General features: G+C 48.2%; 1 protein-coding gene across 1 annotated transcript in view; it reads left to right on the forward strand.

Moving 5' to 3' along the window:
* The window catches only part of SEC14L5 (SEC14 like lipid binding 5), a 54,815-nt gene that overhangs the window by 19,227 nt on the left and 15,034 nt on the right, over positions 1–20,554 (forward strand). The window contains exons 2-9 of the mRNA XM_012448244.3: positions 4,482–4,631; positions 5,070–5,201; positions 7,758–7,886; positions 9,165–9,357; positions 14,087–14,199; positions 16,343–16,532; positions 19,611–19,699; positions 19,815–19,885. Coding sequence (XP_012303667.1) covers positions 4,482–4,631; positions 5,070–5,201; positions 7,758–7,886; positions 9,165–9,357; positions 14,087–14,199; positions 16,343–16,532; positions 19,611–19,699; positions 19,815–19,885 — 1,067 coding nt within the window. The remainder of the gene's footprint in view (positions 1–4,481; positions 4,632–5,069; positions 5,202–7,757; positions 7,887–9,164; positions 9,358–14,086; positions 14,200–16,342; positions 16,533–19,610; positions 19,700–19,814; positions 19,886–20,554) is intronic.

The raw sequence follows: 20,554 nt of genomic DNA on the forward strand, positions 1-20,554 counted from the left end.
GGAGGAAATAATCCCGGCCAGCGCTTCTCCAGCACCCACAGCAGTTTGCACAGTTCTCAGGACAACTCTGTGCAACAGAGCACTGAGAGGTTAAGTAACCCATTCAAGATCACACAGCTTGTAAGTGGTAGAGCTGGGATTTGCACCCAGGCAGGGCTACCCTCTAATGGCTCATAGGAAGCACATTGCTGAATATTTATATGAATGCATACACCAAAAATATTAAATAATAGCTATATTCATATGTAAAATAAGCTCCTTATTTAAACTACCCATATATATCTATATATATATAAAGTTGGAGTCTGGCTCTGTCACCCAGGCTGGAGTGCAGTGGCATGATCTCAGCTTACTGCAACTTCTGCCTCCTGGGTTCAAGCTATTCTCCTGCCTCAGCCTCCTGAGTAGCTGCAATTACAAGCATGTGACACCGTGCCCAGCTAATTTTTTATGGTATTTTTTAGTAGAGACTGGGTTTCACCATGTTGGCCAGGCTGGTCTCAAATTTCTGTCCTCAAATGATTTGTCTGCTTTGGCCTCCCAAAGTGTTGGGATTACAGGCGTGAGCCACCGTGCCTGCCCTACCTATATATTTATATATGGAATATATTATGTATCCATATATAAAATAATATATTTACATGTGTACATTTATGTAACATTATATATTTATAGATATCATATGTATTTACATATTATCTATATTTAGAAAATTATAATATACTATATAGAACCCTATTTTTACATTGTGTATAGAAAGATATGTGTACACTATATAAATTGTATATATTTATATTAACATATATTAACATATATTTATAAATACATTTGAACAATATATGTATACATGTGGCCAGGTGCGGTGCCTCTTGCCTATAATCCCAGCACTTTGGGAGGCAGAGGCACGTGGATCACCTGAGGTCAGGAGTTTGAGACCAGCCTGGCCAACATGGTGATACACTGTCTCTAGTAAAAATACAAAAATTAGCTGAGTGTGGTGGCACATGCTGGTAATCTCAGCTACTTGGCAGGCTGACGTAGGAGAATTGCTTGAACCTGGGAGGCAGACGGTGCAGTGAGCTGAAATCACCCCACTGCACTCCAGCCTGGGCAACAGAGGGAGACTCAGTTTCACACATAAAAAGTACATGTATACATGTGAATTCATATGTGTGTATGTGTATATATTAAAACATACGAGTGGAGAGAGAAAGACACCTTTTTTAAAGAAACAGATTTATTAAGGTATAGTTCACATATACAGTTCACCTGTTTACAGCACACAGTTCAGTGGCATTCAGTAGATTCATAGTGTTGTGCAAGATTCACCACAATTAACTTTAGATCAGTCTCATTACCTCAAAAAGAAGCTCTGTCTGCCTTAACCCTCATCCCTCAACACCCCCACCATCTCTTTCCTCAACACTCCCAGCCCCTGGCAACCACTAATTTGCTTTCTGTCTCTCTGTATTTGCCCATTCTGGACATTTCATGTAAATGGATTCATGCAATATATGGTCTTTTGTGATTGGCTACTTGCACTCAGCATAAAGTTTTCAAAGTTTATCCATGTTGTAGCACAAATCAGTACCTTGTTCTTTTTTTTTTTTTTTGAGATGGAGTTTCGCTCTTGTTACCCAGGCTGGAGTGCAAAGGCACGATCTCGGCTCACCGCAACCTCTGCCTCCTGGGTTCAGGCAATTCTGCCTCAGCCTACTGAGTAGCTGGGATTACAGGCATGCGCCACCATGCCCAGCTAATTTTTTTTTGTATTTTTAGTAGAGACGAGGTTTCACCATGTTGACCAGGATGGTCTCGATCTCTTGACCTTGTGATCCACCCGCCTTGGCCTCCCAAAGTGCTGGGATTATAGGTGTGAGCCACCGTGCCCGGCCCTTGTTCTTTTTTAAGGCTGTATAATATTCCATTTCATGGCTGTACCACCATTGATTTATTCACTCATTCGTTGATGGACATTTGGGTTGTTTCTGCTTTTCCTATTATGAATAATGTTGCTATAAGTATTTGTGTATAGGCTGGGTGTGGTGGCTCACTCTTGTAATCCCAGCACTTTGGGAGGCTGAGGAGGGCAGATCACAAGATCAGGAGTTTGAGACCAGCCTGGCCAACATGGTTAAACCCCCGTGTCTACTAAAAACACTAAAAATGAGCTGAGTCTAGTGGCAGGTGCCTGTAATTCCAGCTACTCAGGAGGCTGAGGCAGTGGAATCGCTTGAACCCGGGAGGCGGAGGTTGCAGTGAGCTGAGATCATGCCACTGCACCCCAGCCCTGTTGACAGAGTGAGACTCCATCTCAAAAAAAATTGTAAATGGTTTTTTTGTGTGGACTTATATTTTCATTTCTTTTGGGTACATCCTTATGAGTGGAATTGCTGGATCATATGGTAACTCCATGTTTAATTGTTTGAAGAACTGCCAAACCATTTTCCAAAGTGAGTTGTACTGTATTACATACACATGACAGGATTTGGGGGTTTCAGTTTCTCCACATCCTCACCAACACTTGTTATTGTGCTTTTAAAAGTTATTATAGTCATCCTAGCGGATGTGAAGTGGTGTTTCATTGTGGTTTTGATTTGCAGTTCTCTAATGACTAATGATGTTGAACATAGTTTCATCATCTTGGTGCCATCTTGGCTCTCTGCAACCTCCACCTCCTGCATTGAAGTGATTCTGCTGAAGCCTCCCTAGTAGCTGGGATTACAGATGCACGCCACCATGCACAGCTAATTTTCTTGTATTTTTAGTAGAGATGGGGTTTCACCATGTTGGCCAGGCTGGTCTTGAACTCCTGACCTCAGGTGATCTGCCCACCTTGGCCTCCCAAAGTGCTGGGATTACAAGCATTAGCCATGACCCCTGGTCTGCTATTATGTCTTTTAAAAGAAATCAGGAAATATGAGTTCTCCAATTTTGCTCTTTTTCAAGATTGCTTTTGGTTATGTTGGGTCTGTTGCATTTCCATGTGGATTTTAGGATAAGCTTGTCTATTTCTTTAACTGAGTCGGCTGGGATGTGGATATTGTGTTGAATCTGTAGACCAGTTGGGGAATATTGCCATCTTAACAATATTAAGTCTTTTGTTCCATGAATATCGGATGCCTTTCCATTTGTTTAGGTTTTAATTTTTCAGCAGTGTTTTATAGTGTTCAGAGTATATGTTTTACGCTTCTTTTTGTTAAATGTATTCCTAAGTATTTTATTCTTTTTGATGTTGTAAATAGAGTTTTTAAAATTTCCTTTTCAGTTTGCTCATTGTTAATACTTAGAAATGCAACTGATTTTTCTATATTGGTTTTATATCCTGCAATCTTGCTGAACTCATTGATTAGTTCTTTTTTTTTTGCTCTTGTTGCCCAGGCTGGAGTGCAATGAAATCTTGGCTCACTGCAACCTTCACCTCCAGGGTTCAAGTGATTCTTCTACCTCAGCCTCCTGAGTAGCTGGGATGACAGGCATGCACCACCAGGCCCAGCTAATTTTATATTTTTAGTAGAGATGGGGTTTCTCCATGTTGGTCAGGTGGTCTCAAACTCCTGACCTCACGTGATCCACCTGCCTTGGCCTCCCAAGGTGCTGGGATCACAGGTGTGAGCCACCACGCCCAGCCCTACATTGATTACTTCTAACCTTTTTGTGTGTACCTGTGTGGATGCTTTAGGATTTTCTATGTATATATATGATCATGTCATCTGCAAATACAGATAGTTTTATTTCTTCCTTTCCAACTGGATGGCTTTTCTTTTACTTATCTAGAACCCCCAGCACATGGTCGAATAGACATGAAGAGTGCATATTCCTGCCTTGTTCCTGATCTTAGGGGAAAACACTCAGTCTATCACCAGGGATGTGAACTGTGGCTTTTAGCAGATGACTTTACCAGGCGGAGGAAGTGCCCTTTTATTCCTAGTTTATTGCACTTTTTTTGAGGGGACGGGGGGACAGAGTCTCACCTCCTGGATTCAAGCGCTTCTCCCGCTTCAGCCTCCCCAGTAGCTGGGACTACAGGTGTGCGCCACCACGCCCAGCTAATTTTTGTATTTTTAGTAGACAGGTGGTTTCTCCATGTTGTCCAGGATGGTCTTCATCTCTTGACCTCGTTATCCACCCGCCCCTGCCTCCCAAAGTGCTGGGGTTACAGGCGTGAGCCACCGATCCCAGCCGTGAAATATCTTCATTTAAAATGTACCCGGAGTCTCTGTTCTTCCTTCTGAGGGCAAAACCTCAAATGCAGAGCCAAAAACGTATTTGCCAAATCATCGTCCAGGCCCTGCTGTGTGAGGCTCTAACAGGTGCTAGCTGGTGGAAGGATTGTTGGTAAGGACTGCAAAATCCCTGGCCCTTCCAGCTGCCAGGGCTGCCTTTCCCGTCTAAGTGACACAGCAGATAAGGAGGTCGTGCTGGGCGGGTGAGTCCCTCTACCCCGCCATCGCGGGCACTGACTGCCTCTCTGTCCCCAGGCCTACGAGAAGCGCTTCCCCACCTGCCCCCAGATCCCTGTCTTCCTGGGCAGCGAGGTCCTGCGCGAGTCCCGCAGCCCCGACGGGGCAGTGCACGTGGTGGAGCGGAGCTGCCGGCTGCGCGTGGACGCCCCGCGGCTGCTGCGGAAGGTGGGGGGGCCCTGGGGCTGGGGGGCGGAGAAGGGGACCTGTCGCGGGGGTGCCGGAGGGCTGGAAGCGGAAGCTGGGAACCAGGGCGGGGGGCGGGAAGCGGTGCTAGGAGGTGGAGCGGGGTGGGGGTGGGGGTGTGTATGACTTAATGTCCAGATGGGGGTTCCAGGGTGTGGGTGGCGGAACCCTGGTCGGGGGCTCCGGGCCCGGGAGGGACGAGGGCTGGGAGGCTCGGCTGGGGAGTAGGGGTCGGGGGGGCCAGGCCGGAGATGGGTGGGCGGCAGGGCGGGAGTCTGGGTCCGGGTTGGCTGGGAGGTGGCGTTAGGGACTTGGGGATCAGGGCAGGGGATGACTGAGGCAGGCCCGCTGGACTCGCTCTCCATTCCTGTGTGCTCCACGCTCCGCACCCACCTCCGCCTCCCCGCACTTCCCTTGCAGATCGCAGGCGTCGAGCACGTGGTCTTCGTGCAGACAAACATTTTGAACTGGAAGGAGAGGACACTTCTCATCGAAGCGCACAACGAGACCTTCGCCAACCGCGTGCTGGTGAACGAGCACTGCAGCTACACGGTGAGCCCAGGACACTCTCAGCGCCCACTCCCGCCACCCACCTGCGCCCGGTGCCCACCTGAGCCCCACAACCACCTGCGCCCAGCACCCAACTGCCCTTGGCACCCACCTGCCCCTGCACCCACCTGGCTCTGGGACCCACCTGTACCCAGAGCTGTGTCCCTACATTCCTTGAGCCTCTGCCCAGCTCTCTCTTCCTGGGGCATTGTCAGGTAAGTTGCAAAAGGCTTGGTTGCCTTTGCAGTCCAGATGAACAACTCATCATTTTTTTTAGTATGTCTCAAATATTGCTTGGGATATACTTATACTCAAAGGTTATTTTTTGTTTATCTGAAATTGAAACGTGACTGGACATCCTGTGTTTTATTGGCTAAATCTGGCAACCCTATCCCTTCCCTCCTTTTCCCACTCTCTCTTTTCCTTCCTTGTTTCATGAAATTATGCCTCAGTTTCCTCATCTGTGAAATGGACTTAATAATCATACCTATCACATAGGTCGTGATGAGGATTAAATGAAGTAAAATACACAAACCCCTTAGACCAGTGCCTGGCACATATTAAGTTCTATGTAAATGTTACCTTTGAATATAATGAATAATAATAATTCTCTAGCACATAGTAATTGAGTACCTACTATGTGCCAGCACCCTGCCAAGTGCTAAGCACCCAGCGGTGGATCAGACTGCCTGACCGCTGCCCTTACGAAGGGTCCATTCCAGTGGAACAAAACCAAATTAGTGTGTATGCATTTGCCACGGTGCTAAGGCTAGATCCAGCAGGGAGATCTGTGGGAGTCAGAGGAGGTGGGAGGGCACTGAAGCTGAGCGCTGAGGAATGAGAGGAGCTGCCCGTGAAGGGCTGGGAACAGCGTTCTGGGGGTGGGAACAGCATGAGTGAGGTCTGACAAGGTGAGGCCACAGGGGTTAGGTCTTGATGACTTCAGAGGCTGGAATAAGGCGCCTGCAGGCATTCACTGATGAGACCCAGCTCTGCCACTTTCTTGCTGAGTGAGTGACAATGGGCCACTCTGTCTGTATCTGTAAAATGGGTGCATTGGCAGATCCTGCCTTGTTGGGTCGTTTTCACCTTCATGATGATAACCCCAGGATGGCAGTGATAGACCATTATACACAATTTTTTTTTTTTTTGAGACAGGGTGTCGCTCTGTGGCCTAGGCAAGAGGGCAGTGGTGCGATCTCAGCTCACTGCAACCTCTGCCTCCTGGTTCAAGCAATTCTTGTGCCTCAGATTCCCAAGTAGCTGGGATTACAGGTGTGCACACCACCATGTCCAGCTAATTTTTGTGTTTTTAGTAGAGATAGGGTTTCACCATGTTGGCCAGGCTGGTCTCAAACTCCTGGGCACAATTGATCCTCCCACCCTGACCTCCCAAAGTGCTGGGATTACAAGCATGGCCACCGCACCCGACACCACTGCCTTGTCTTTACACACCTCCAGCTCCTCTTCAGTCCTCCAGGAGCTTGGGCTCAGGGTGTTCAGATCCTCTGGGGAGGGGTGAGTAACAGTTGTTGAAACCCCTCTTATTGTGTTTGGTGTTTCTCAGAATGAGTTCTGTCAGTAGCTGAATCAGCAGCACCTGGGCTACTTGTAAAATCCTGATTCCAGGGACGCGACCTGGAATGGCTCAGTCAGAGGTGTCTAGGGGCAGGCCCAGGAATCTGCATATTTAACAGACTCCCTGGGTAACAGTCTGCCCACAGACATGTGAGGAGAACCGGGTCTGGGGCCATAAAGTAGCTCTGCCAATGAACTTTTCTTTTTGCAAACATACAAATCTATAAATATTTATTGATATATAAGGATATTAATATATCTTTATATAGATAACATATATATTATATAACTATTTTTAAAATCTGTATCTAAATTTTATGTATGATATTGAGATATAATTTATATATTTATAGATTATATAAATGATACACTGAACAACTGTATTTTTTCTCTTTTCTTTTTTGGAGATGGAGTCTTGCTCTATCACCCAGGCTGGAGTGCAGTGGATCTCAGCTCACTGCAACCTCTGCCTCCTGGGTTCAAGCGATTCTCCTGCCTCAGCCTCCAAGTAGCTGGGATTACAGGCGCCTGCCACCACACCTGGCTAAATTTTGGATTTTTAGTAGAGATGTGGGTTTTACCATGTCGGCCAGGCGGTCTCCAACTCTTGACCTTAAGTGATCCAACCACCTTGGCGGGGATTAATCCTTTGCTGGGATTACAGGCATGAGCCGCCATGCCCAGACTAAGCACTTGCATTTCTATCTAATTTTCTGTGTATGCATATAATATTTAAAGGGCAGGGCTGCAGATTTGAGACCCACATTCTCCCAGCTTCTCATGAGAAGGCTCTTTGTTCCCTGACAGTTTGAACTTTGCGTCGTTCTATGGGTGGGGACCCCTTGGTCCGGCTACCGTCTCCGGGCTTGATCTAGTGTCCACCGCAGTCTTTGCCTGGGCCCAGGTCAGTGGGAGAGACCTAGGGGAGGACAGGGTGCCTCCGACACTGATTCCCCGGCTTGGGCCCTGCTTGGCTTTCAGGTTCACCCTGAGAATGAAGATTGGACGTGCTTTGAGCAGTCTGCCTCGCTGGACATCCGGTCCTTCTTCGGCTTTGAAAATGCCTTGGAGAAGATTGCCATGAAGCAGTACACTGCCAACGTCAAGAGGGTAAGGGGTGGGCTGTGTTAGTCACTGGAGGTAACTAACACAGACTTGCTCCGCTATCAACAGCCGCATGACATCCAGCAAGACTGTTACCCTCCCTGGGCCTCAGTCTTCTTATCTGTTAAGTGGGTACTCTAGTAATGACCAGATCGCCATGAGATAATGGATGGAAAGTAACTGGTCTGTAACAGGTGCACCCTAATCCTAGCTCTGGATTGCAAGATGGCACTGCAAGATGTCCAGGCTTATGTGGTGAATTATCTGGACACCAGATAATTCTGTGGTGTTTTAAATTTAATTTAATTTAATGTTATTTTATTTTAATTTTTTTTTGAGATGGAGTCTTGCTTTGTTGCCCAGGCTGGAGTGCAGTGGCATGATCTCGGCTCCCTGCAACCTCCGCCTCCCAGGTTCAAGCGATTCTCCTGCTTCAGTCTCCCGAGTAGCTGGGATTACAGGAGCACACCACTATACCTGGCTAATTTTTGTATTTTTAGTAGAGAAGGGGTTTCGCCATGTTGGCCAGGCTGATCTTGAACTCCTGATCTCGTGATCTGCCCTCCTCAGCCTCCCAAAGTGCTGAGATTACAGGTATAAGCCACCATGTCCAGGCTTTTATTTTATTTTATTTTTAGATAAAATGATCGTTGCTTGCTGTAAAGACCTCACATCTGTCCCTGAGTAAAGACTTGTTCTTGTGATGAAACAGATGAAATTAACTTTAATAACATATTTTTATCCAATGTGTTATCAACATAAAACTTATTATTCTGAGGTGGGAGGATCACCTGAGCCCAGGAGTTTCAGAGAAGTCTAGGCGACATAGTGGACCCCATCTCGAAAAAAATAAAATAAAATAATCAGCTGGGAGTGGTGGTGGGTGTCTATAGTCCCAGCGGCTCAGGAGGCTGAGGCAGGAGGATCTCATGATCTTGGGAGGCTGAGGCTACAGTAAGCTGAGATGGTGCCACTGCACCCTAGCCTTCGCAACACAGCAAGACACTGTCTCAAAAAAAATTAACAAAAACAAAAACAACTCCCAAACTGAAAAACTGATTACCAAGCTATTTTGCATTCTTCATTTCATACCAAGCCTTGGAAATCAGGCGGGCGTTTGACACTTGCAGCATCTCTCCCTCCCTCCTGGCCATGTTCAACCACTCAATAGCCTTGTGTCGAGGCTGGAACCTGAGCCGGCTGGGGGTGACTCCCTGTGGTGGCCCAGTGACCTCCCCCCATCCTGCCCCATGCTCATGTGTCTTGGGTCTCTCTGGTTTCCAGGGGAAGGAGGTGATTGAGCATTACCTGAATGAGCTCATATCCCAGGGCACCTCGCACATTCCCCGCTGGACGCCTGCCCCGGTCCGCGAGGAGGATGCCCGCAACCAGGCTGGACCGAGGGACCCCGGCTCCCTGGAGGCCCAGGGGCCCAGTAGTGCTCTGGGCCCCCCTCTGGACGCGGTTGGTATGGATGGTAGGTCATGCAGCGCAGGCCAGTTCAGCCCTAGGAGGCTGCTGCAGGCCCTCTTGCTCCATGGGGGCCCTGGGGCAGGTGGGGGAGAATTGCCTCAGGTCCTCCTGAGAATGAGGCTGGGTCTTGCAACGATACAGCCTCCTCCCTCCACTGACTGCGTCTCCCTCTCTCCATCATGGTCCAAGAGTAGAATCCATTTCTTTTTTTTTTTTTTTTTTTTTTGAGATGAAGTCTCACTCTGTCGCCCAGGCTGGAGTGCAGTGGCACAATCTTGGCTCACTGCAACCTCCGCCTCCTGGGTTCAAGCGATTCTTCCGCCTCAGCCTTCCGAGTAGTTGGGGCCACAGGCGTGTGCCACCATGCCCGGCTATTTTTTTTTTTTTTGTATTTTTAGTAGAGATGAGGTTTCACTATGTTGGCCAGGATGGTCTCGATCTCTTGACCTTGTGATTTGCCCGCCTCGGCCTCCGAAAGTGCTGGGATCACAGGCGTGAGCCACCTTGCCCAGCCAAACCCATTTATTTCTTTTCTTTTCTTTCTTTCTTTCTTTTTTGAGACAGAGTCCCACTATGTCACCCAGGCTGGAGTGCAGTGGCGTGATCTCGGCTCACTGCAACCTCCACCTTCCACGTTCAAGTGATTCTTCTGCCTTAGCCTCCTGAATAGCTGGGACTACAGGCATCTGCCACCATGCCTGGCTAATTGTATTTTTGGTAGAGATGGGGTTTTACCACATTGGCCAGGCTGGTCTCGAACTCCCAAGCTCAAGTGATCCACCTGCCTCAGCCTCCCAAACTGCTGGGATTACAGGCATAAGCCATTATGCCTAGCAAAACTCATTTATTTTTAGATCAGGAATTCACCTCTGGTGCCTTGACATTGCCTCTCCCTGTTTTTACTATCTACAAACTTACCAATTATTATTAATTTACTAATTATTACAATTACTATTGCTACTTTAGATTATATGAGTAATGCATGATCCTAATAGAAAAAAATTCCAACTGCTTGGAAGATTTAAGAAGCGGGATTCTTTTTTTTTCCCTAGAGGCTAACAAAGTTTTGTGTTTCTATGTCCTGAAGCTGTTTAGGCATATATATGCACATAATATGTATATATATCCACAAACGTATGTGTGTACATGCATACATATGTGTATGTCTTATGTTGAATACATGAGAACACATACATTCCATTTGATATTTTGCTTTTTTTCCACTTTCAAATGTTGCCTGACAAACTTCCTGAATCATCGGCTATGTCTTCTTTTCGTACTTCATAGTATGGTGTGGTTGCACCATAGCTTACTTATTAATAATTATTTTTTATTTATTTAGAGACAGGGTCTTGCTTTGTTGCCCAGGGTGGAGTGCAGTGGTGTAATTGTGTCTCGCCAAAACCTTGAAATCCTGGGCTCAAATGATCCTTCTGCCCCAGCTCCTGAGTAGCTGGGACCGCTATGTCTAGATAATTTATTTTTATTTTTATTTAATTATTAGTTTTTTTTTTTGAGACAGAGTCTCAGTCTGTCACCCAGGCTGGAGTGTAATGGCACAATCTCAAGCTCACTGCAACCTCTGCTTCCTGAGTTCAAGCGACTCTTCTGTCTCAGCCTCCCAAGTAGCTGGGATTACAGGCATGTGCCACCATCTCCAGCTAATTTTTGTATCATTAGTAGGGACAGAGTTTCACCATGTTGACCAGGCTGGTCTCAAACTCCTGACCTTAGGTGATCCACCCGCCTTGGCCTCCCACAATGCTGGGAGTACAGGTGTGAGCTACTGTGCCCGGCCTATTTTTATTTTTTTGTAGAAATGACGTCTTACTATGTTGCCCAGGCTGGTCTTGAACTCCTTGCCTCAAGTGATCCTCTTGCCTTGGCTTCCCAAGTTACTGGGATTGCAGGTGTGAGCCACTGCACCTGGCCTTGATTATTTTGAATTAGTCTATTTCACTAGTTTGCTATTGAAGGAAACAACCCTATTTAGGTTGTTTCAGTTGTTTAAAATACAAATAATATGGTACATGTGGGTACTTAAGACTTTTAAAAAAATGTATGTTGAGTATATACAAAGCATAACATTTTAAGAGTGGAATTGCTGGTTCAAAGTTTATGTGCAAGTAAAATTGGGGTAGATTTACCGATTAGACTTCTAAAGAGGTTGTACTAATCACTGTTCCCACTGAAAGTTTGTAACTGCATCTATTCCTGACTTCACCCCAGCTCCCCACAAAACTCTTAGTAAACATTTCAAACTTCTGAAAGGCAACAAAAGTGATTGCTGGCCAATTAGTGACCACTTCTTTCATTATGAGTGAGATCAGGCATTGATTTTGCATGTTTAGGGACCTTTTTCCTTTTTTTTTTTTTTTTTTAAGTAGCAAATACTTGTTATTGTCCTTTGTCCATTTTTTTTTTTTTTTTGCCCATTGCTTTCTTATTGGTTTGTAAGAGCTCTTTGTATATTAAGGCAACCTGCCCTTTGTCACCATTCAGGCTTTTATGGACATGGAAAAAGTTCACAATGTAATGTTAAAAGGAAAAATACTAGGAAACAAACTGTGTGTACACCAAAAATCCAGTTCTAGGCGTGTGTAAGATGTGCACCTATGTTGATAACGTTTTTCCTTTAAGAAAAACATTTAGAAATGTTTTTAGAGTCATTGCCGTGCAGGGACATCTCTGACTCTGACAGACTCGGGTGGCAGTGCCAAGTAACTAATAATACATCCGGGACTCTGTTTAGGGAGAATGAGATTTGTTCATGCAACACGTATTTATTCTTTTTTTTTCTGTCACCCAGGCTGGAGTGCAGTGGCACGATCTCAGCTCACTGCAACCTCCGCCTCCTGAGTTCAAACGATTCTCCTGCCTCAGACTCCTGAGGAGCTGAGACTACAGGCGTGCACCACCATGCCTGGCTAATTTTTGTATTTTTAGTAGAGACGAGGTTTCACCGTGTTAACCAGGCTGGTCTTGAACTTCTGACCTCAAGTGATCCTCCTGCCTTGGCCTCCCAAAGTGTGCTAGGATTACATGCAACAAGTATTGATTCTGCATGCTGGCGGGCTGCTGTTGGACTTGCACTTTTTTTTTTTTTTTTTACAGCAGTGCCCTCTCCTGCTCCCTCCTGTGCACACTGTCTGTGGCCTCGTCCCCTGTACCTTCCCCATTTTGCACAGGTCCGTCCTTTCTTCTCCATTGTTCTGTCTGCCAGCAGCCTAGGCACTCAGGGTGGCTGGCAGAGGACATCCACATGCCCTTCTGCCTTCTCCTGAATCACTGAGGCTTTGTGCTCAGAAATAGAAAAAGCCTTCATATCTGCCTGAGGCCAGAAGGACGCTGGGAGCTCCTGCCTCCCTGGTGTTTGCTCCTCATCCCATCTCCACTCCCTCCCTGATTCCGGCATCTCTGCCTCTGACCACACAAGGTTTGGACAATTGACCCCTCTGCCAGCATTCTCCCAGCTCTGTTTACCCAGATGCCTCCTGCCATAGCGGTTGGTGTGACCCCTCACTCTGGGCTTTTCTGTTTTGGGGGATGCTGCTGGCTGTGCACTAAGTCTGTTTTCTTATTTAGCCATCTGTCCACAGAGAACTGGCTCTGCCCATGGAGGCTGCTGCTTTATGTGACGTCTCCGCCCACTGCTGAGGTGCCAAGAGGCCACTGCTTGCCAGCATCTGCCACCCTAATGGCTAGGAGTTGGGCAACAGGACCCAGGCTTGGGGCCCAGCCTCCGCACACTGGCAACATTCTGTCTGCAACCACCCAGTTGCGGGGGATGAGATTGCCCAGTGGGGCGTTCCCTGTGCTTCCCAGGCTCCTAAAGAGACACTACGGCGGTGTTGCAAGGTCTAGGCTCTGTCCATCAAAAGCCTTACACCCCTCAATGGGGGCCATGGAGTGGGGACAGTGAAGGGAGCTGGTGTTTGTCGACCACCTCCTTCCCGCTGGGCTCATGACATGCATCTACCCATTCCGGTTACTCCGCCTCACTAGGCCTCGCTTTTTGTCTTCTCTCTCTGTGTCTTTTTTCTTTTTTTTTTCAAGACAGAGTCTCACTCTGCCACCCATGTTGGAGTGCAGTGATGTGATCTCGGCTCACTGCAATGTCCGCCTCCCGGGTTCAAGCAATTCTCCTGCCTCAGCTTCCCAAGTAGCTGGGACTACAGGTGCCTGCCACCAGGCTCGGCTAATTTATATACTTTTAGTAGAGACCAGGTTTCATCATGTTGGCCAGGCTGGTCTCGAACTCCTGACCTCAAGTGATCCATCTGCCTCGGCCTCCCAAAGGGCTGAGATTACAGCTGTGAGTCACCACGCCCGTTTTATCTTCTCCAAATTGGGGATGATAGTGATGCCTGCCTCACTGGGGTGCGGGGAGAGCTCACTGAGACCAGGTGGCTTCTGAGCACGCAGCGAGTGTCAGCCTAGGACATCCCCAGAGGGTGGGAATTATCTTCAATTCCCAGGGTCAAAGAGGAGAAACCCTGTCTCACAGTGAGATCCGGGTTTGCCCCACAATGGTTTTCAGAACCCCCTTGGACATGGGTTGTTGGAGAAATGAATGCATTCAGAGTCCCTGCGGCTGCTGTCTAGGGCAGGGGCTCCGCCTGGCTTGGAACCACGGAGTCAGTGAGGCAGCCAGTAAAGAAGGGCAGACAGACCACGTGGTAGAGAGACTCGGCGTCTCCCTCTTGTCCTGAAGCTCCCCCTTCTCCTCCAAGGGGACAAGCTGGACGCGGACTACATTGAGAGGTGCCTGGGCCATCTCACGCCCATGCAGGCGAGCTGCCTGATCCAGCTTCGGCACTGGTTACAGGAGACCCACAAAGGCAAGGTGGGTACAGGGGTGTCCCCTGGAGCAGTGGATGAACGGGCAGTGACTGGTACTCAGCCTCGGTGCATGGGAAGGAAGGCGAGATGAGGTGTGATGATAAGGCGAGATGATAATGCTGACACATTATCTCTTGCTTCATTATTAATTAATTAATTAATTATTATTTTTGCATGAGACAGAGTCTCACCCTGTCACCCAGGCTGGAGTGCAGTGATACGATCCTCACTGCAATCTCTGCCTTCTGGATTCAAGCGATTCTCCTGTCTCAGTCACCTGAGTAGCTGGGATTACAGGCATGCACCACCATGCCTGGCGAATTTTTGCATTTTTCGTAGAGAGAGGATTTTACCATGTTGACCAGCCTGGTCTTGAACTCCTGACATCAGGTGATCCCTCTGCCTTGGTCTTCCAAAGTGCTGGGATTACAGGTGTGATTCACCACACCTGGCTCTTGCTTTATTTTTATTACATACGGTCTCACGTCTCCATAACGCATGCTGTGCCTATCACAGAGAGCAGAGTGTCTCATCCTTGGCACTTGGACATTTGGAGCTGGATGGTCCTTGATGGTGGGCGGCTGCCTTGTGCATGGTGGGATGCTTAATTTCATCCTTGGCCTCCACCCACCAGATGCCAGTAGCTCCCTGCCCCCATGTTAGATGAGCAAAAATGACTCCCGACATTGCAAAATGTCCCCTGGGGGGCAAAGTCGCCCCCGGTCGAGAACTGCTGTTCTGTAGTCCTATGTGCATGAAACCATGTACACTTTTCCCCTCCCAGAGATGTAATGCCTTTGTGTGGGCGAGTTTGGATGGCACATGGATTTTGCCTTTAGACTCCATCTCCCGTAACGTGGACATAGACAGTGCACGTAGAGACCAAGCTTGGACTTTATATTCAGATGTGTTGAATAAGAACTTCTTTCAGGCTGAGCATGGAGGCTCATGCCTGTAATCCCAGCACTTTGGGAGGCCGAGGCAGGTGGATCACCTGAGGTTGGAAGTTCGAGACCAGACTGATCAACATGGAGAAACCCCATCTCTACTAAAAATAGAAAAATTAGCTGGGCATGGTGGCATGTGCCTGTAATTCCAGCTACTCTGGAGGCTGAGGCAGGAGAATCGCTTGAACTTGGGAGGCGGAAGTCGCTGTGAGCTGAGATCACACCATTGCACACCAGCCTAGGCAACAGGAGTAAAACTCCATCTCAAAGAAAAAAAACGAACTTTTTTTTTTTGAGATGGATTCCCACTCTGTTGCCAAGGCTGGAGTGCAGTGGTGCAATCATAATTTACTGTAGCCTCAACCTCCTGGGCTTAAGTGATCCTCCCACCTCAGCCTCCTGAGTAGGGACTATAGGCATGCACCATCGTGCCCAGCTAATTAAAATTTTTTTTTTTTATTTTAGCAATGGGGTCTTACTATGTTGCCCAGGCTGGTTTTGAACTCCTGGGCTTGAGTGATACTTCTGCCTCAGCATCCCAAAGTGCTGGGATTACAGGGGTGAGAGACTGCACCCAGACAATAACTTTTTAAAAAAATTTTAATTTTAACTTTTTTGTATTTTAGTTTTTTTGAGATGTGGTTTTGCTCTTGCTGCCCAGGCTAGAGTGCAATGGCACGATCTTGGCTCACTGCAACTTCTGCCTCCTGGGTTCAAGCGATTCTCCTGCCTCAGCCTCCTGAGTAGCTGGGATTACAGGTGTGTGCCACCACGCCCAGCTAATTCTGTATCTTTAGTAGAGATGAGATTTCTCCATGTTGGTCAGGCTGGTTTCGAACTCCCAACCTCAGGTGATTCACCCGCCTCGACCTCCCAAAGTGTTGGGATTACAGGCGTGAGCCACTAAGCCCGGCCTCATTTTGTGCAATTTTTCGTATTTTGAGACAGTGTCTCACTCTGTAGCCCAGGCTGGAGTGAAGTGGTGCGATCTCGACTCACTGCATCCTCCAACTCCCGATCTCAAGCGATCCTCCCACCTCAGCCTCCCAAGTAGCTAGGACTGCAGGCATGCACCGCCATGCCCAGCTAATTTCTGTACTTTTTATAGAGATAGGGTCTCACCATGTTTCTGATTCTGTAATTTTATCTGCCGGGTCAGGGAATACCATTCTGTGGGCTTTTTACTTCTTCATCTCTCAGATTCCCAAAGACGAGCACATCCTTCGCTTCCTGCGGGCTCGTGACTTCCACCTGGACAAGGCCCGGGAAATGCTGCGCCAGTCCCTGAGCTGGCGGAAGCAGCACCAGGTGGATCTCCTCCTTCAGACCTGGCAACCCCCCGCCCTGCTGGAGGAGTTCTATGCCGGGGGCTGGCATTACCAGGACATCGGTGCGTGCCTCCACCCACATCATGTGTAGGGTATACTTTGGGCACTGCCAAATGCACTTTATTTATTTATCATTTTGAGAGGGACTCTTACTCTGTTTCCCAGGCCGGAGTGCAGTTGTGCCATCTCAGCTCACTGCAACCTCCGCTTCCCTGGTTCAAGCGATTCTCCTGCCTCAGCCTCCCCAGTAGCTAGGATTATAGGTACCCGCCACCACACCTGCCTAATATTTTTGTATTTTTAGTAGAGACAGGGTTTCATCATGTTGGCAAGGCTGGTTCCAGACTCCTGATCTCAAGTGATCTGCCTGCCTCAGCCTCCCAAAGTGTTGGGATTGTAGGGGTGAGCCACCCACCCAGCCCAAATGCGCTTTAAATGGCAGGCTTCATGTTAACACCTTACTGTTTTTCCTTTTGCCTTTTCCAAGCATCTAGAAATGCTCTGAAATGACAGTCTAGCTAGGAAGAACCAGAGCTGGAATGCTCTGGGGCTTGAGGAAGAGACATTTCTCCACTGGGTTAAGTGAGCCGACCATTACTTGTGATGGGATCATTGTGATTGTCTACGTAACAGGTGCATACATTTTATATGCATTTCCAAGGGCAGCCATAGCAAATTACCACAAACTTGGTGGCTTACAACAGTATAAACGTGTTTTCTCACAGTTCTCCAGGCCAGAAGTCTGGAGTCAAGGCGTCAGCAGGGCTTGCTCCCTCTGAAAGTTCTAGGGGAGCTGGGCATGGCGGCTCACACCTATAATCCCAGCACTTTGGGAGGCTGAGGCAGGCAGATCACCTGAGGTGGGGAGTTCGAGACCAGCACGACCAACATGGAGAAACCCCGTGTCTACTAAAAACACAAAATTCGCTAGGCGTGGTGGCACATGCCTGTACTCCCAGCTACTCGGGAGGCTGAGGCAGGAGAACTACTTGAACCTGGGAGACAGAGGTTGCGGTGTGCCTAGATCACTCCACTGCACTCCAGCCTGGGCGATAGAGCGAAACTCCGGCTCAAAAAAAAAAAAGTTCTAGGGAAAATCCTTCCTTGCTATTTCCAGCTTCTGGTGGCCCCAGGTGTTCCTTGGCTGGTGGCAGCTCCACTCCAGTCTCTGCCTCTCCACATGGCCTTCCCCTCTGTGTCTGTGTGTCCTCACCTCTCCAAATAAGGACCGCAGGTCACTGGATTTAGGGCTCACCCCAAATTCAGTGTGATTTCATCTTGAGATCCTTCACTAATTACACCTGCACAGACTGTATTTCCAAGCAGGGTCACTTATTTGTTTTTGAGGCGGAGTCTCGCTCTGTCACCCAGGCTGGAGTGCATTGGTGTGATCTCAGCTCACTGCAACCTCCACCCTCCACATAGTGAAACAACTCTGTCTCTACTAAAAATACAAAAATTTAGCCAAGCGTGGTGGTGCATGCCTGTAGTCCCAGCTACTTGGGAGGCTGAGGTGGGAGAATCGCTTGAACCTAGGAGGCAGAGGTTGCAGTGAGCTGAAATTGCTCCTCTGAACTCCAGCCTGGGTGATACAGCGAGACTCTGTCTCAAAAACCAATCAACCAACAAACAAAAAACCCCACATAAAACAAGGTTATGCATTGATTGGTTGACAAAAAGTATTATGGGGCCAGGTACGGTAGCTCATGCCTGTAATCCCAGCACTTTGGGAGGCCAAGGCAGCGGATCACCTGAAGTCAGGAGTTTGAGACCAGCCTGGTCAACATGGGGAAACCCCATCTTTACTAAAAAAAAAAAAAAAAATACAAAAATTAAAAATTAGTCGGGTATGGTGGTGCATGCCTGTAATCCCAGCTACTCGGGAGGTTGAGGCAGGAGAATCGCTGGAACCCAGGAGGTGGAGGTTGCAGTGAGCCAAGATCGTGCTACTGCACTCCAGCCTGGGTGACAAGAGTGAGACTCTGTCTCCAAAAAAAAAAAAAAAGCATCATGACCAGACTTTCGGGAACCTAGTCCTGTTATTTTCCTAGAAACAGTGTTTGTAATTCAGTGTTCACTGTGGCTTTAGAGAGCATAATTATTATCTTGTTATTCTAGTGAATACGAGAATCTGCGGTATTAGTAAATAATTCTTCATGTTTCCTTTTTGCTCCAGATGACAGAAAGCTAAGAGCTAAATTGTGCCCACTCTCTCTGTAGTCCTTCATTACATGGTTCATATCCTCTGTAAACTTTTTTTTGAATGAACTACTTATTGTAGAACAGTTTTGGTTGGCAGAAAAGTTGCCAAGATCGTACTGAGAGTTCCTATATGCCCCTCGCCGGGTTTTGCCTGTGGGGCACCTCCTTATGCTTATTTATTTATTTATTTAGAGATAGAGTCTTGCTCTGTTATCCTGGAGTGACCTTGCTCTGTTACTGCTGGAGTGCAGTGGCGTGATCATAGCTCACTGCAACCTCCATCTCCTGGGCGCAAGTGATCCTCCCACCTCAGCCTCCCAAAAATGCTGGGATTACAGGTGTGAACCACCATGCCTGAAACTTATCCTTATTTGAACACTTCTGTTTTTCTGCCTTTTATGGTCAGTGGTGTTAGTCCCTCCTTTTTTTGTTTGTTTGTTTGTTTTTTTTGTTACTCTGTTGCCAGGCTAGGGTACAGTGGTGCAGTCATAGCTCACTGCAGCCTCAACCTCCTGGGCTCAAGCAATTCTCCTACCTCATCCTCCCGAGTAGCTGGGACTACAGGCGTGCCCCACCACACCCAGCTATTTTTAACAATGTTTTGTAGGAAGGGTTCTCACTCTCTTGCCCAGGCTGGTCTCAAACGCCTGTGTTCAAGCAATCCTCTGCCTCAGCCTCCCAAAAAGCTGGGGTTATAGGTGTGAGCCACTGCGCTGGCCCTTATCCTCATTGTAACACTTCCGTTTTCCCACCTTTCAAAATAAGTGGCATTGGCCCCTCTTGGAAGCAGCCGGAGTGTTAGTAAGTGAAGGCTGGATCAGTCCTTGGTGGGCTGTAGCCTGAGGAGGTGAGGGCCTCACCTACAGCTGTGACCTACCCCTTCCTCAGCAGCCCTCGAAATAACGAGCTGTTCTTTTTGCTTGGCCCCATCCACGAAGACGGCCGCCCCCTCTACATCCTCCGCCTGGGCCAGATGGACACCAAGGGCTTGATGAAGGCCGTGGGGGAGGAGGCGCTGCTGCGGCATGTGAGTCAGGGGCCTCGTTCCTAGACCCCATGGCTGGACTGGGCCGGGCCTGGGAAGGGCTGCGTGGGATGGAGCAGTGAGGTGGACATTCAGCAGCATCGTCTCTCCCTTCCAGGTTCTCTCTGTCAACGAGGAAGGACAGAAGCGGTGTGAGGGGAGCACAAGGCAGCTGGGCCGTCCCATCAGGCAAGAACCTGGGCTGGGCACAGATCCTCTCTAAACAGCAAAGACAGAGGATGGAGGGGGTCCACTGTGCGTGTGTGCTGCACCGGACAGCTTGCTAGGGGCTTCATTCTCCCCTCGTTCCCACAGTGGTCTTCTGGGCCTCAAGACAGGGCCCGTAAGCACCCCCATTTTTATGCATGAGGAAACTGAGACTCAGAATGGTAATCCCATAGAAGCTTTCGAGCTGCTCATGGCAGAGCTGGATTTGAACCTGGGGTCCCGTCTGGCTTCTGGCTCAAAGACTTTAACCTGCCACTCTGCTCAACAATCTCCTTGACTTTGCTTTTTGACATCAGCTCTCTACCACGTGTTCTGCCTTGGCTCTGTCTCCCAGCGCAGGCCAACCTCCTGGGTGCCATGGTACATCCAGGCACCCACTGTCCTCTGCAGGCACCCACTGTCCTCTGACTCCCCCGCATTGCTGTTCCTGAGCTGAGTTTCCCAGAGCCAGTACTTACGGTGGCATCGCCCCCAAAGGTGGCAAACCATTCTAAGCAGCAGCTTCCTCTTCTGCAAAGTAGCTTTTTTTTTTTTTTTTTTTTGAGACAGGCTCTCACTCTATCACCCAAGCTGGAGCGCAGTGGTGCAATCACAGCTCACTGCAACCTTGACCTCCTGGGCTCAAGTCAT

The sequence above is a fragment of the Aotus nancymaae genome, unplaced genomic scaffold (genome assembly GCF_030222135.1).
Source record: "Aotus nancymaae isolate 86718 unplaced genomic scaffold, 86718_ANA_hifiasm-v0.15.2.pri h1tg000049l, whole genome shotgun sequence".
Classification (NCBI taxonomy): domain Eukaryota; kingdom Metazoa; phylum Chordata; class Mammalia; order Primates; family Aotidae; genus Aotus; species Aotus nancymaae.